This window comes from Strix aluco, chromosome 13, assembly GCF_031877795.1.
Source record: "Strix aluco isolate bStrAlu1 chromosome 13, bStrAlu1.hap1, whole genome shotgun sequence".
NCBI classification, from domain to species: domain Eukaryota; kingdom Metazoa; phylum Chordata; class Aves; order Strigiformes; family Strigidae; genus Strix; species Strix aluco.
The window spans coordinates 21,876,399-21,891,860 of NC_133943.1; the positions used below are offsets into that span (position 1 = coordinate 21,876,399).

General features: G+C 60.4%; 1 protein-coding gene across 1 annotated transcript; it reads left to right on the top strand.

Annotated features, from left to right (window-relative positions):
• The first annotated feature begins 835 nt into the window (after positions 1-835).
• Positions 836-15,331, top strand: SLC4A9 (solute carrier family 4 member 9). Its single transcript, XM_074838773.1, has 21 exons — positions 836-1,104; positions 2,890-3,050; positions 3,264-3,413; positions 3,522-3,583; positions 3,660-3,817; positions 5,624-5,711; positions 5,928-6,082; positions 6,704-6,820; positions 7,035-7,209; positions 7,505-7,638; positions 7,746-8,017; positions 8,675-8,730; positions 8,827-9,009; positions 9,151-9,264; positions 9,909-10,070; positions 10,270-10,448; positions 10,701-10,773; positions 13,217-13,285; positions 14,147-14,320; positions 14,752-14,907; positions 15,100-15,331. The coding sequence occupies exons 1-21, from the start codon at positions 836-838 to the stop codon at positions 15,148-15,150; spliced, it is 2,958 nt and encodes a 985-aa protein (XP_074694874.1). The 3' UTR covers positions 15,151-15,331.
• Positions 15,332-15,462: the final 131 nt, after the last annotated feature.

Sequence of the window (15,462 nt, forward strand, 5' to 3'; positions counted from 1 at the left end):
TCCAGCACAACCCATCCGGGCTGGCCAGGTGTTTGTGTTGCCTGCCGCCGTGTTTGCACTGCACACAGCCCAGCTGTTTGTTTTCACGGAACCGAGGGAGCCAAGCCCGGTGGCGGCGGGCACGCTGCAGGCAGAGCAGGCACGGGGCGCTGCTCTCTGCTGGCAGCACCGTGCTGGCTGTACCCACTCCCCGTGCGCTGGCAGGGTGATGTGGCTGTCCCTGCATCCTTCCTCCCCGCACACGCCGCAACATCCGCTTGCCCACTCAGCCCACGCAGATGCCCTCCGCATGCTGGGATGGCCACAACCCTGACGCTGTCCTGGCCCTGGCCGTGAGCCCCCTCTTGCCTCACTCTGGGTTTCCTCAGCGGTGACACAGCACACATCCCCACATCCCCTTTCCTGGGAAGAGCTGCCATGGGGCCGTGGCATCTCTCCTGCCGTGGGCACAGGCACCCTGGCATAGGCACCGATGCTGCCGCCGGCTGTCCAGGGTTGGCCTTGCCGTTCCCTCGCCAAAGCCTTGCAGGTTACGGGAGGGCTTGAGAGCATCAATGCAGCTTCGCCCACGTGGGTCACAAGAAGGAGGCAGGGGGGTCCCCCTGGTCTCTGGTCCAGGTGAGCAGCCAGGGGTGGCAGGAGCCAGCCATGCTGGCACCCACAGGGCTGGCCCTGGTGTTTTGAGATCGTTGTTTTGGTCTCAGCTCCCGTGTATTGGTTTGTGGCCAGTTTAAACTGGTTCACAGCTTTTATAAGGTGTGGGATGAGTGGGATCCTGTGAGTGCTGGCAGCTCCAGAGGGGAGCCCACACCTGTGGCTGCTGGTGCTGGTGGCCATGCAAGCCCACGTGCCTGGGGCAGCCGGCACGGCTCTCTGGGAGGCAGACGCCTGCTCACAGCCCAGACCAGAGGGGAGCAACCCTGAAGCTCCCTACCAGGCTTTCAGCTGCAGCATCTTCCCCTCCAGCACAGCCCCAGTGGCAAAGCGAGCCAGTGCCACCCTGCAGCAGGAGAAGTCGGGGGACACCACTTGCCCACTGCTCTTCATACAGCTCAACCAGCTCCTCAGCACCCCGGCGGGGCTGGAGTGGAGGGAGACAGCCAGGTAGGCATGCCTGCAATGGCCAAGCAGCCTGGTGACACTGTGGGAAGCCCAGCCTTCGAAAGCCCAGCTCTGAAGGAGCCCACAGCATCTCCCAAGGCTGGTGGTTCTTCAACCTCAGCCCGAAAGCAGGGCTGCTTGCTGCCCTCTGCCCCCCCGGTGCCCACACTGCTTCTGCCCGGCTTAGGGTGACCTGTTTCATGGGAGAGTGCAGGGTGTCAGGCAAGCTCCTGCCTTTGTTGCTCTCCAAGGCTCCAGCAGCTGCGCCAGGGCTGACAGTGCTTTCACACTCCCCAGGTCCAGCTGCCTGGCACAAATCAGGAGGCAACTGGGGGGGGAGGTAAGGGCAGGCTTGGCTGGGGGTGATGGGGGCCTAATGGAGAGGGGCCAGGGCCAGCTGGGTATTGCTGTGGGGCAGGAGTGTGGCTGGGATGTCCCCACACCACCCCTCCTCAGCTTGGCAGGGGCACAGGGACATGGGATGCAGGGGTCTGGGGGCAGCGACGGGTCTGTCCCGGGGATCAGAGGGTCAAGGAGCGGGCAAAGCCACCGGGCTGTGGCTGTGACGGCTCTCCCAGCACCCAGACCTCTTCTCCCCAGCACGGCTGCCTGTCGGCAGGAGCCTGCTCTGCTGGGGCACGCTCTCCCCGTACAGCATGCCGAGACACCCCACAGCAGCACGCCCACCCATGGGGACAAAGGGAAGCTCTGTCCGCGCCCAGCATTAAAATATTTGGCACAGCCTGAGCATGGCAAACAGCTCAAGACACTTCTGTCTTGACTCCAGCAGGCGCTGCTAATGGCAGGGCAACCCCCAGTCCCAGCTCAGCCTGGGGACAGGTGGGTTGGGAGCAGCCCTGTGGAGAAGGAACTGGGGGATACCGGTGGGTGACAAATGGGACATGAGCCAGCAATGTGCGCTTGCAGCCCAGGAAACCAAGTGTCTCCTGAGCTGCATCACCAGCAGTGTGCCCAGAAGGGTGAGGAGGGGATTGTCCCCCTCTGCTCTGCTCCCCTGACACCCCCCGGGAGCACTGTGTCCAGCCCTGGGGCCCCCAGCACAAGACAGACATGGACCTGTGAGAGCGGGTCCGGAGGAGGCCACTGAAATGGTCCGAGGGCTGGGACAGCTCTGCTGTGGGGAGAGGCTGAGGGAGATGGGCTTGTTCGGCCTGGAGGAGAGAAGGCTCCAGGGAGACCTTACTGAGGCGTTTCAGTACTTCAGGGGGGCTTATAAGAAAGACGGAGAGAGACTTTTTACCAGGGGCTGTCATGACAAGACAGGGGGCAACAGTTTTAAAGTGAACGAGGGTAGATTTAGGCTGGACAGGGGAAAGAAATGTTTTATGATGAGGGCGGTGAGACACTGGAACAGGTTGCCCAGAGAAGTTGTGGATGCCTCAGCCTTGGAAATGTTCAAGGTCGGGTTGGATGGGGATCTGAGACCCTGATCTAGTGGACAGTGTCCCTGCCCACAGCAGGGGGGTCGGACTGGATGGTCTGTGAGGTTCCCGTCCAACCCAAACCTGTGATCCCATGACTGGTGAAATGCCCCGATCAGAAGATTGGACTGTGGTGTGAGTCAGCAGGAATGGGGACATGGCTGCTGAGGCTGCCCACCCGCCACTGCTTCACGAGCCCACTGCAGCCACCCCTGAGACCCCCCACCCCTTTCTGCCTGTGCCAGCCCCATGCCAAGCTCAGAGATGGACCTAACCTTCAGTTCCCGCTGGCTGGCACGGGGCACGGGACCACCCTGCCACTGACCCCACACATCTTCCCGGGCAGGTGGATGAAGTTCGAGGAGAAGGTGGAGGATGGTGGGGAGCGCTGGAGTGCACCCCACATCCCAGTCCTCCCCCTGCACAGCCTCTTCCAGCTGAGGACATGCCTGCAGAAGGGGACGGTGCTCCTGGATCTGAATGCCCTCAGTTTCAAGGAAATAATTGGTATGTGGGGAATGCAAATGTCACCTCCTGGGATGGGCTGGTCAGCAGAGGGACCAGACCACTAGGGAGGTCCCTGTATAAAAGACCTGATGCATGATAGCTGGGTACCTGAGGTGGCTGGCTGCTGCTCCAGCAAAGGGGGATTTTCGCTGGGCAGCCCCCCACCAGCCAGAAAACCAAGGGGACTCAGGGCTGTCCCCATTCCTATCACAGACAAGGCAATTTCTGGGCAGCCTGAGGAAGCAAAGCTGCAGCCCGAGCTGAGGGAGCGCCTGGCAGCTCTCCTGCTCCGCCAGCCACGGCATCAGCCCACCAAATCCCCGCTGCAGCTCCTCACCGAGCTCAGCCTCTCTCCCTGCCAAGGTAGGCACAGGACCTGGCCATGGGTGGCGACATGGGCTGCCACCAGCCTGGGGCAATACCCATGCTGGCCGTTCAATTGCACACGTATTTTGCTCCCTTTCTTTGCAGTGAAGGTCAAAAGCTGGTCTGAGCCTGGAGCCTCACTCTCCGAAACACCTCTAAAGGAGCAGGTAAGGCAGGACGGAGCTGGGCTGAGAGCAGCTGCTGCATCCTGAGTGCCCAGCCACTGCACCCCTTTCCTTTCAGCTGAGAAACCGATTTAAGAAGAGGGTCCCGCCGGGGGCCGAAGCAGCCCATGTTGTTGTTGGTGAAGTTGAATTCCTGGAGAAGCCCTTCACTGCCTTCATCCGCCTCAGGCGAGGGGTCGCCCTCGGCTCACTGGCTGAAGTCGCTCTCCCCAGCAGGTAAATGGAGGATGGCTGATGGCCCTGCACCCCCCTTTGTCCCTGTCTCCCTGCTCCCTCCCACACAGGACAAGGCTTTGCTTGGCGAAAGTAAAGGGTATGGCACCCAATGCCTCGCACATTCTCAGAGCCCTGGCTCACTGCTTCCTCTCCTGTTCTTCCCAGCTCCTTAAGAACATTCCAGGACAGGCTGAGACTGGAGCATGTGTTGGGCAGCCTCGGGGGGACAGCCCCTGGCTTTATCCCCACCTGGGCTCTGCATTCACTCTCCTCCTGAGAAGGTCCTGGATGCTCTCCACTTACTGCCCGGGATCACGGGGGCTTGCGGCTGGGAAGGGAGGCAGGTTTGAGGGAGCTTCTTGCCCTCCCACCGCCCGCGACGGTCTCCTGAGCGGTGTGTGGCTCTTGCAGCACTGGTGGCGTAGGGGGAAAGGAGCGGGGCAGGAGGTGTTTCTCCGAGGCTGAGGAACGCATCACCTGAAGCCGTAAGGGGAAATGGTCAGTGTGCCCCTTGAGCTGGGGACTTCCTTAGAGAGTGTGCGGAGGAGGCAGGCGAGGATCAGGAGGGACATTGCCACCTCCTGGTCACTCTGCCCAGAGCACCCGTCCTCCAGGAGCTGGGTGGAGCCGGACATCCCCATCAACCTCCTGCTCTCTCTTGGGTGGGAGATGGGTGGCAGGTCCCCGGGGGGGCCCCGCGGGTCTCAAGGGGCTCATGACAACCCCTTGCCCTGTACTTTCTTCCCCCAAACAGGAGGGGAAGGAGAGCTTGTCCCTACCCATCCCTTTGCCTGGGGTGCCATCCTCTTTGCTGCCTGCCCCTGGCTGTCCTGTGGATGCAGTCACCATCTCAGGGCTATCTCCCACCCAGGTCCATCTCTAGGATCTTAAGGTTTTCCCATTGCCTTGACGAAGATGCCTGGGTGAAAGCAATCCCAGGTGGCTACTGTCACCTCCCGACCCCTCGGAGCAGGCTCTGGGAGGTCTCCAGCACTGATGCCCCACGTCAGGGCTGCAGCAGGTTCTGTTAAGCCACCTTCAGCCCCACTCTTGCTGTTGAAGGAGTTTCCCTACCCCCTCTCTGGAGGTTTGCTCAGGTTACAACCCCTGGAATCTCTCCACAGCCTCAGGGTACCAAGACTGTAACAGTTTTTGCCAGTTTTGGAAAGACATGGAGAGCTTGGTTAAATATTTGAATGGGCTGCCCCTCCGGAGACCTTATTATTTTGAAGCACCCTCTGAGGTGGGGGATTTTAGCCATATTTCTTCCAGGACTCTGAGCCCTCTTTCCAGCCTCCTCCTGTGTCCCCGTAGTCCTATCAAACCTGCTGCCCATGCAGCTGACAAGCTCTCCTTCCTGATGCCAACGCTCCTGCATCCTGCCTGCGAGAAACATTCCCACGAGCATGACCCCACAGACAGGCCCAGCCAAGACCCTAACCCCACAGACAGCCCCATCCCAGAGCTTGACCCCACAGACATGACCCCATAGACAACCCCAGCTGCAGGATGTCTCCTTCTCCGCCCCAACGACCTGTGTCCCCGCCCTCCCCCCAGCCTGGTTTTCTGCAGACCCTGTAATCCAGCCGGAGTCCTGGTGTCCCACGGACTCCCGTAGGGTTTCTGTGCAGTGGGCAGCAGACGTGTTTTGTCTTCTGCCCCCAACCCCCTGCTTAGGGTGGCAGCAACTCCCCAGGTGTGCCCAGCCACCGTCCCCAGCATCCCTGCAGCACCATGGTCTCCCCTGGGAGAAGCATCCCCCAGCAAGGAGAGAGCTGCTCAGGACATGCGTTGTCTCACCCACAGGTTCCTCTTCATTCTGCTGGGTCCCCAAGCCAAAGTGAAAGCCTACCATGAGGTTGGCAGGGCCATGGCCACACTGCTGACGGATGAGGTGAGCCTGGTGCAGCACCCATGGGTGGGATGGGCCTGGGATGAGGCCTAGGCTGAGGGGACCAGGGGTCCTCTCCTCTGCAAGCTGCAGTGAGGGAAGCAGAGGATGAGGTGAGATGGTGGCCTCCCTTTCTCAGTGATGGTTGCAGGCTGGAAGGAAGGCTCCGAGTGGCTGAATGCAGGGATGTGGTGGCTAAACCACAGCATCTCCCCACAGCTCTTCCAAAGGGTTGCCCGGCAAGCTGAGCACCGAGAGGACCTCATCACAGGGATGGAGGTGTTCCTGGATGAGCTGACTGTGCTTCCTCCCAGAAAATGGGACCCCAGTGCCCGAATTCCTCCGCCGAGCTGTCTGCTGTCTCTGCACAGGAGGTAGGCTGGAGGGACGGCAGCTGCAGTCTCTGCCAGCCCCTTTGCAGGCTCCCAGCTGGAGACCTCTGCCTGTGACACTGAAATCTCCATCTCCATGGGGATGAAGCCACCCAGGAGCCAACCACTGCCAGTGAGGTCCTCCCAGCCAAGCCCCTCTGCAGCTCCAGCCGATGACCACAGCTCTGGTCCCCGCTGCTGTTAGTCCTGCTGTCCCACTTGCCAGGGGATGGCAAAACCACCCCGTGTGCCCTTCAGGCAGGAGCTGCTGGGAACACCGGGTCTCAGCACTCAGACGTGAAACTCCAAGCAGGACACCTCCAGCTCTGCCCAGCTCCTCCACCAAAACCAGTCCCGCTAGGGCTGGCTCCAGGGTGTGCTGGAGGACATCATGGTTGGGTTGGAAGGGACCATTGAAGATCATCTAGTCCAAATCCCCACTTCTCCTCCTTCTCCTGATCTTTCTCCTCCTCATTATCAGGGGATACATGAGCTCCCTCCAGCCCTGCTTGCACCTCTGTCCCCTCTCCACCCTCCCTGTCCCCTCATAGCATCCCCTAGATGCATCTGGGTCCTGAGGGCTCCAACATGAAGCCTGTTGTCTCAGGCTCTGGTCTGTCACAGGACTGCCGTGCACCCGTCGGATTGGCAGTCCCCCAGCAATGGGGACATGGCAGCAGCTGGAGACAGAGCCAGCCTGGGGTACCCAGGCTCCAGGGAGGAGCTGGAGAGGACGGGCAGGTGGGTGTCTGGAAGGACAAGGGTGGTTGGAGGTGCAGCGGGAGGCCAAATTTGGGGCAGGGTGCTGGCTCTCCCCAGCACATGGGGCCACCACGTCCAAACCACTCTGAGCTGGCATCTCCCAGGGAAGGGACCATCCCTTGCTTGGCAGGTCTCGCAGGGAGGTGATGGCCTGCGAGGGGGACTGCTCTGAGATCTCCCTCCGCTGCCCCAGGCTTTTCGGGGGGCTGCTGCAAGACATCCGGAGGAAGGCACCATGGTATGGCAGTGACTTCTCTGATGCCCTGCACCCCCAGTGCCTCTCAGCAGTGCTCTACATCTACCTGGCGACAGTCACCAATGCCATCACCTTCGGGGGCATGCTGGGGGATGCGACTGACAACATGCAGGTCAGTGTGGCCATGGGGTGCCCCACACCAACCCCACTTGGCCCAGCTCATGGGTCTCCTGGGTGCCCACCTCCTACCAGTGCCCGGCAAGCCTGCGGTGCCCCCAGGGCATCCTGAGCATCACCTGAATCCTGCATCCTTCCCTGGCCTCCGCAGTTTCTGAGCACTGACCCTGTACCTTGCAGTGCAGGGAGGGGTGGGCAGCTGCCTGCAGCTGTGACGCTGCAGGGGACAGTGCTGCAACACCCAACTCCACCACATGCCGAGTGCCTGGCACCTCTCTCCTGCATTTCAGGGGGTGCTGGAGAGCTTCCTGGGCACGGCCTTTGCTGGCTCCATCTTCTGCCTCTTTTCCGGCCAGCCCCTGACCATCCTGAGCAGCACCGGTCCAGTGCTGGTCTTTGAGCGGCTCCTCTTCTCCTTCAGCCAGTAAGTACCCTGCCAGGGACAGTTCCTTGGGCAACTGGCTGGGTCACGGGCCACCATCACACCAGGCAGGTGTCGTTGTTGAGGCTTTGGGTCACCCTTCCCACCAGGCACCACAGCCTGGACTACCTGGAGTTTCGCCTCTGGATTGGGTTCTGGGTGGCCTTTTTTGGTGTTGTCTTGGTGGCCACCGAGGCCAGCCACCTGGTGCGGTACTTCACCCGCTTCACCGAGGAAGGGTTCTGCGCCCTCATCAGCTTGATATTCATCTACGACTCCCTGAAGAAGATGCTGAGCCTGGCGGATGCCTTCCCCATCAACTGGCACTACCGGCTGGACAACGTCACCTCCTACAGCTGTGTCTGCAACTTGTCCAGCCCCGGTAAGCCCAAGCAGCCGTGGAACTGGTGGGGAGCAGGGGGCTGCTGCCCCGGGACCCCACTGGGATCCTGCCACCCAGCTAGATGGAGAAAGGTGCTGGAGGAAGAGGCTGCTCAATCCCATCCTTGCCTGCCCAACCACATCAACACCTTCCTCCACTCCCCTCCGTGCCATCTGTCCATCCGTCCCTGCCTCCCAGCACTGCCCAGACCCCGGGCAGACCCTTCGTCCTGTTCCTGTGGCTTTGGGATGGGGGATGCCAGGGGCTGGAAGTGGGCACATGGGTGGGTTTGTGCTGTGGTTTCTAGCCCAGTCTGTAAATCAGAGGTTGTTTCCTGGGCATGAAGATGTGTCCACATTGATCTTGCAAATGCAATCCACACCATGTACCAAAAGAATCAGTGTTGGGCACAGCCTGAGGCTGATGGTGCCTCTGAGTGGCTGGTGCTTCAGCCAAGCCCTTCACAGGGGTGTCCCCCCTCAGTGCTCCCTGGGCATCAGCTGGTACCAGGGTCTCAGGGGTCCCATGGGGCCCCATCCAGGACCCTGGGTGCCTGGGGAGAGCCTGGGCAGCCGCACTGATGGCAGCGTGGTCCCAGTCATCCCTGATGAGGCATCCCATGGTGCTGGCACCCTGACCTCCCCTATCCCCTTGCAGGTCACAGCTCCACAGGGAATGACACGCCGCTCCCCTCACCCCTGGCCCCCCAGCAGGTACAGCCCCTGCTCCCGGATGGGTGGGTGAGGGGCTGGGGTGGGCCTAAGGTGTCTGTGCATGACCCCTCCTTGTCACCTGCCCTGTCCCCACAGCCTTCTGCTGCCCCGTCCGGGCTGAGCAGGACCCAGTGCCTGGGTCAAGGTGGGCACCTCCTGGGGACCAGCTGCCAGTATGTGCCCGATGTCACCCTCATCTCCTTCCTGCTCTTTGGGGGCACCTTCCTCTCCTGCACCGCACTCAAGCACTTCAGGAGCAGCCGCTACTTCCCTGCATGGGTGAGCATCCTTCAGCCACCCCAGCAGCACGGCCACCCGTCCCGGCAGTGTGGGGATGGCGCCAGGTGCTGCAACCCAGGAGTGGTCCTGGGGCAGCCCCCTGCCCCGGCCAGCCCAAGGCCAAGTCCTTTCCATCTGCAGGTGCGGAAGCTGGTGAGCGACTTCGCCATCATCTTGGCTATCCTTGTCTCCTGCACTGTTGACGCCATCCTGGGCTTGGAGACCCCCAAGCTCCTCGTCCCCAGTGAGCTGAAGGTGTCAGTGGGGTGGGCATGGTGCTGTTGGGGAGTGGGTCTGGGCCCCACTCAGTGGCCATCCCACTATGCTGCTGCTGTCCTTCCCACTGCTGGGTCCAGCCCTACAGGGATGTGGGCTGCACCCCAGCAAACAAGAAGGGCTTGAACCGCAGCCGATCCCATGCTCTGTAAATAACCTGTCTCAGTCCTGGAATAACCACATCACAGTACAGCTCATGCTGGAGAGAGAGCCACAGGCTCAAGTCTAGGCTTGGGCTCCCCACCCTGGGTGTGGAGCAGGGCTGACAGCACCTCAGAGCAGCCCATGCTTGCCACCACCTCCTTGGGCTTGCCACCATCAATGTCCAGTGCCACCTCTTCTACCTGCTCCAGGGGGCATGTGCCTGGCTTCTGGCTTGTGGTGCCCAGGAGCAACACCCTGCTCTGCCACAGCCAGAGTGTTCTCATGGGGGGCTGGTGGGTCATGCTGCCCAGGAGCACGCATCTCCAGGTGAGAGAGGTTGCTCTTCCTCTTCCCAGGTGGAACATCCCTGGGTGCCCACAGAGCTCCAGCCTGGGCACCCAGGGCTGGTCCTGTCACCCAGCTGTGCCACAGACCCCACAGGCTGGTGGTGGCTGCTGTGACCCTTCTGTTCTCTGCAGCCCACGAACCCAGCTCGGGGCTGGATCATCTTCCCCTTTGGAGCCAACCCATGGTGGGTCTGCCTCGTGTCCCCAGTGCCTGCCATCCTCATCACCATCCTCATTTTCATGGACCAGCAGATCACAGCAGTCATCCTTAACCGCAGGGAGTACAAGCTGCAGGTGAGTGGGGGACAGGGGACGGGCAGAACCCAGCCAACGAGGAGAACCCAGGTCCCAGCTGGATCCTGTGGGCCAGGGAGGCATTCAGGGAAGAGTGTCACCCCAAACTGGCTGGAAAGGTGGACAGACCCCACTGCCACCTCTCTGATGGTGCCAGGGAGATGGCTCTCCCCCAGCCCCACTGCCTCTCTGGCTGCAGAAGGGAGCAGGCTTTCACCTGGACCTCCTCTGTGTCTCCCTCCTGATGGTCGTCACCTCTGCCACCGGCCTTCCCTGGTATGTCTCGACCACCGTCATCTCCCTGGCGCACATGGAGAGCCTGAGGAAGGAGAGCGCAACCTCAGCCCCAGGCGAGCACCCCAAGTTCCTGGGCATCAGGTACACAATGAACCCAGACCCCACTCTGGGAGACCTCCTGCCTGTGACTGAGGAGCAGGGGACAGGGGCGTGCCCACACTGGCTGGCAGACCTGGCTTTGGGGCTGCTTGTGTCTCCCCAGGGATGCCACTGGTCCCCGTGGCCATTAAAGCTGAGAGGAGCAGAGACCCTGGGGGCAGGGAGGGCGGGTGGGAGCTGAGGGCTCCTGAGGGACCCCAGGGGCACCTGTGACACTTGCGCTGCCACCTGCAGGGAGCAGAGGCTGACTGGCCTGGCTGTCTTCATCCTGACAGGCGTCTCCGTCTTCATGGCACCCGTTCTCAAGGTAGGGAGCCTGGCTGCTGGGTTTGGCCTCTTTTCCAAGGTGGGGGTTGGCCGTATCGTTCAAGGCTGGTGGGTTCCTAACCTTGCCGTCCCTTGTCCCATCAGTCCATCATGGGAAGCCTGGCCAGCAGGCAGGGAGCTGTGTGCTGCATGAGAAGGGGCTGGGCAAAGGGCTTGGCATGAACGCTGCAGGACAGCTGGCACACCAGCCACTGCTGCCCCATGTCGGCTCGCCAGCCGCCCTGTGGGCATTGGGGTCTCCTGTGGTCCCTAAACACACCCCACCACTACCCTCCACACTGCCGTATGTGGGGCTGAGCCTAGCTGGGGTTGGCTCTCGCCTGCCACCACTGCCACATCAGGCCGAGCCACTCCAATGTACCCTGGCCACATCTGGATCACGTGGGGGCAAGCAGGAGTTCCCTTTTCCATCACCTCTGTCCTCACTTCTGAGGATGCCCTTGTAAAGCCTTTGATACAGTCCCCCACAACATTATTACCTCCAAATTGGAAAGATATGGGATTGATGGATGGACTATCAGATGGATCAGGAATTGGCTGGATGGCCTCCTCCAAATAGTTACAGTCAGCGGCTCAGGGTCCAAGTGGAAACCAGTAACGAGTGGTCTCCCTCAAGGGTCCCTACCGGGATCAATACTATTTAATATCTTCATCAACAACTATTTAATATCTTCATCATCAAGTGGGATCGAGTGCACCCTCAGCACATTGGCAGATGACACCAAGCTGAGTGTTGTGGCTGACTCACCTGAGGGAAGGGATGCCATCCAGAGGGACCTTGGAGGATACGAGCCCATGTGAATCTCATGAGGTTCAACAAGGCCAGGTGGAAAGTCCTGCAGCTGGGTGGGTGCAACCCCCAGTATTAACACAGACTGGTGGATGAATGGATTGAGAGCAGCCCTCTGGAAAAGGACTGGGGGTAATTGTGGGTGACAAATGGGACATGAGCCAGCAATGTGCGCTTGCAGTCCAGGAAGCCAAGTGTCTCCTGAGCTGCATCACCAGCAGTGTGCCCAGAAGGGTGAGGAGGGGATTGTCCCCCTCTGCTCTGCTCCCCTGACACCCCCCGGGAGCACTGTGTCCAGCCCTGGGGCCCCCAGCACAAGACAGACATGGACCTGTGAGAGCGGGTCCGGAGGAGGCCACTGAAATGGTCCGAGGGCTGGGACAGCTCTGCTGTGGGGAGAGGCTGAGGGAGATGGGCTTGTTCGGCCTGGAGGAGAGAAGGCTCCAGGGAGACCTTACTGAGGCGTTTCAGTACTTCAGGGGGGCTTATAAGAAAGACAGAGAGAGACTTTTTACCAGGGGCTGTCATGACAAGACAGGGGGCAACAGTTTTAAAGTGAACGAGGGTAGATTTAGGCTGGACAGGGGAAAGAAATGTTTTATGATGAGGGCGGTGAGACACTGGAACAGGTTGCCCAGAGAAGTTGTGGATGCCTCAGCCTTGGAAATGTTCAAGGTCGGGTTGGATGGGGATCTGAGACCCTGATCTAGTGGACAGTGTCCCTGCCCACAGCAGGGGGGTTGGACTGGATGGTCTGTGAGGTTCCCTTCCAACCCAAACCTGTGATTCTGTGATTTTGTGGTGGAGAAACTGGAGCCCAAGACTGCCTGGTCTTCCCTCTCCCTTTGTGGTGGATGGCAAGATACAGAGCAGTGAGGGGTGTCTGTGGGCTTTGGGATCCTCTCCCAGGGCAACTTTTCTTGCCTCCCCAGCCCCAGGATGAGTCTGGCTTGGTCCTTCATGCAAGGATCCATCTCTCCTTATAATCCCCCCTGTCACACCTGCAGCAGCCCCAGGACTAGGAGTTACCTCCCACTTCGGGTGTGTGGATCAATGCTTCCTCTCAAAAGGCACTGGGGAAGCTAACCCAGCCCTGGGAACTGCCTGTGTCCCTGGTGAAACCCGTGGGGAGCAGCAGGTGACCCCCGTCTCCCTCCTTGCTTGCCCGGGCTTGGGAGAAAACCAAACTCTGCTGAGCCACACAGAGGGCTGGAGCCAGTTTATGGTTGCAGAGGAGGTAAAGAGGAAAGTGATGTGCTGGGGAGGCAGGACCTCCCTAGCCTTTATAGATCCTGAGCCATAAGCCATATCTCCAAGTGGCTTGGTGTCATGTTCTCCACCTCCAGCCTGGATTGCTCCCACCACGTGCTGGAGAACAGGGCAAAGAACTTGGTGCATGTTTCCGCTCTCTGAAGACTGTGATATCCCCACATGAGCAGCATAACTGTGAGCGTGTCTGGGCTTTAAAGCCCTTGAAGCCATAAGATATGAAAAAATCCATGACATTAAACTGGGCTGTTGGAAATGAAGGAATCAAACGGTGCAGCCATTATACATTATACACGACAGCTCAGCAAGCACGGGCCCCTCGGGGAATCGTGCCCTGCTGACCCCTTGCCCTGCTGTTTTGCAGCACATCCCCATGCCAGTGCTGTACGGGGTCTTTCTGCACATGGGGGTGGCAGCGCTGAACAGCATCCAGGTGAGTGGGGGCTGCACCAGTGGTGGGAGGAGGGGTTTTGCTCAATACCAGCTCTCACTGCTGAGCAGAGCCTGGATTTTAGCTCTTCGTGATGGGCAACCTGGCATGGGTTTGTTCCCCACCAAAACAAGCAGGGACAGAGGGACCTTTCTGGGGCTGGGGAAAGGGAAAGGGAAGTGTCTGGGATGCTGAGGAGCATGAGTGATTTCTGCACTGATGGTTTGTGAGAAGTGGAGGGACCAGTAGATAACCCAGACTTCCTCCCAAAGCCACAGGGATGTTCCCATCTGGGAGCTGCAGGCAGAGAGCTGGGAGCTGCTGATCCTTTGGTCCTGGCATTGCAGCTGATGTCAGCTCTGTTCCTCTCCTGAGAAACCCACAGAGAGGAAAAAAATCTCCACTCCAGAAATATCTATCCCTTTTTTTCCTCTAAACAGTACATTTTCCTTGCAATTACCCTGCTCTGGATGACAGGTTGAGAAAACCCTCCCTCCCTCCCTCCGCTTGGGGAATTCGGGGTTGTTCTCTGGCAAAGGCAGCAACAGCTTCCTGCATGCAGGGAGGGGAATCAAGGAGTTGTTATCTCTCAGTTAACCCTTTAAAAACAGCCTGAGTCCTTTCTAGATGTCTGTCTAGAAAGTGCTCCCCTGGCCTGGGGCAATGGTGTACCAGGACCCCTGGTCTTGCAGCCAAGCTCACCCACCCAGGCATCATGCTGGCAGCCAGTGCAGACAGCGGGAGGGCTGAGCTGCAAAAACAATGGTGAAAATCCCTCTGCCACCCCGAGTCCCAACAGAGAGGTGGGTAAGAGCTGCCTGAAAGATGGAGGTGTGTGACCCACATGCTGTCTTCTCGCTACAGCTCACAGACCGTGTGCGGCTGTTCCTCATGCCAGCCAAGCACCAGCCAGACCTTGCCTACCTCCGCCATGTGCCCCTGCGCCGGGTACACCTCTTCACTGTCATCCAGCTGCTGTGCCTGGCCCTGCTCTGGGTCCTCAAGTCCACCATGGCCGCTATTATTTTCCCAGTGATGGTATGCCATCTCTTTTAATCAGGCAGCATTTCTCTGATGCTGGACTGGGTGCTGTCCACATGTGCCCTGAGCATTGCTGGGGCCCTGGCGCTCACCTTGGTCAAGGGACCCCCTCTAGGTGGGGGCACACACCCTGGCAGATGGTGTATGTGGGTGCTCAGACCCCTGAGGGCTGGTGGAGTCCCTGGCGGGCCACAATGTGACTTTGTCACCAGCCTTCACATCCTGGATTGGGGCCAGTGGGGCTGATATTGCTTTGCGGGTGTTGTGCAAGTATTGTCGCCTGGATCCAAGCCAGGATAGGTGACGTGCCACCTCCCCAGCATTTACTAGAGGTATAGAGGGGATGTGACAGGGACCACGCTGCCTGTTCCCTGGCCCTCAGCCCCAAGCACTGTGTGATACTGATCTGTGCTTCACCCTGGCCCCAGCTGCTGGCGCTGGTGGGGATCCGGAAGGGGCTGGAGCACATCTTCTCCAGGCATGACCTGAGCTGGCTGGACAGCCTCCTGCCTGAAACGGCCGGGAAGGACACAGAGGGGAAACAGCCCAGGAAGCGGAAGGAGGAGGAAAGCAACAGCGAGGAAGTGGGTGATGTCCTGGGGGCTGTGCTCTTTCACAAGCTACCCCTGGAGATGCTTTGGTGCAGGGGCTGATCCTGGCCTGAGCTAAGACTAAGCTGGGCTGGGACTGAGCTGCTTGGTGGGGCTGAGCTGGCAGCGTGGCGGGAGCGAGGGCTGTGAGCCGCTGCCACTCTCGCCCTTCTCTTCTTCCTCCAGTCTGAGCCGATGCATCGCCAAGGACCAGAGATCAACATCTCCGTGAATTAGGGTGGCAGCCGGGATGCAGGGCACGGCGCGGGGCAGAGGAGGCCGGGCTGGGGCCTGGCTGCTCCTGCCCGGCCTGGCAGCTCCGGGTCAGGTGGGAGGCGGCACCGCGGCACCTCGGCAGGCCCCTTCCCAGCGCGGCCAGGCAGCCCCGCCGCGGGCAGGACATCTCCGACAGGCTCCGGGCCCCCTCCAGCCCGGCCCCGCACACCCCCGGGACGGGGCACCCACAGCCCCTCGGGGCGGCCTGTCGCGGGGTCCCCCACCCTCACCCGACGACACCTCTTCCCGCGGGCGGCCCCACCCCGCCCCCCG

Coding starts and splice junctions, on each gene's coding strand:
- SLC4A9 (XM_074838773.1), top strand. CDS start 836: ATGCAAGCCCACGTGCCTGGGGCAGCCGGCACGGCTCTCTGGGAGGCA. Junction 5,712..5,927: donor CCACACTGCTGACGGATGAG/GTGAGCCTGGTG, acceptor ATCTCCCCACAG/CTCTTCCAAAGGGTTGCCCG. Junction 6,821..7,034: donor GAGCTGGAGAGGACGGGCAG/GTGGGTGTCTGG, acceptor CCGCTGCCCCAG/GCTTTTCGGGGGGCTGCTGC.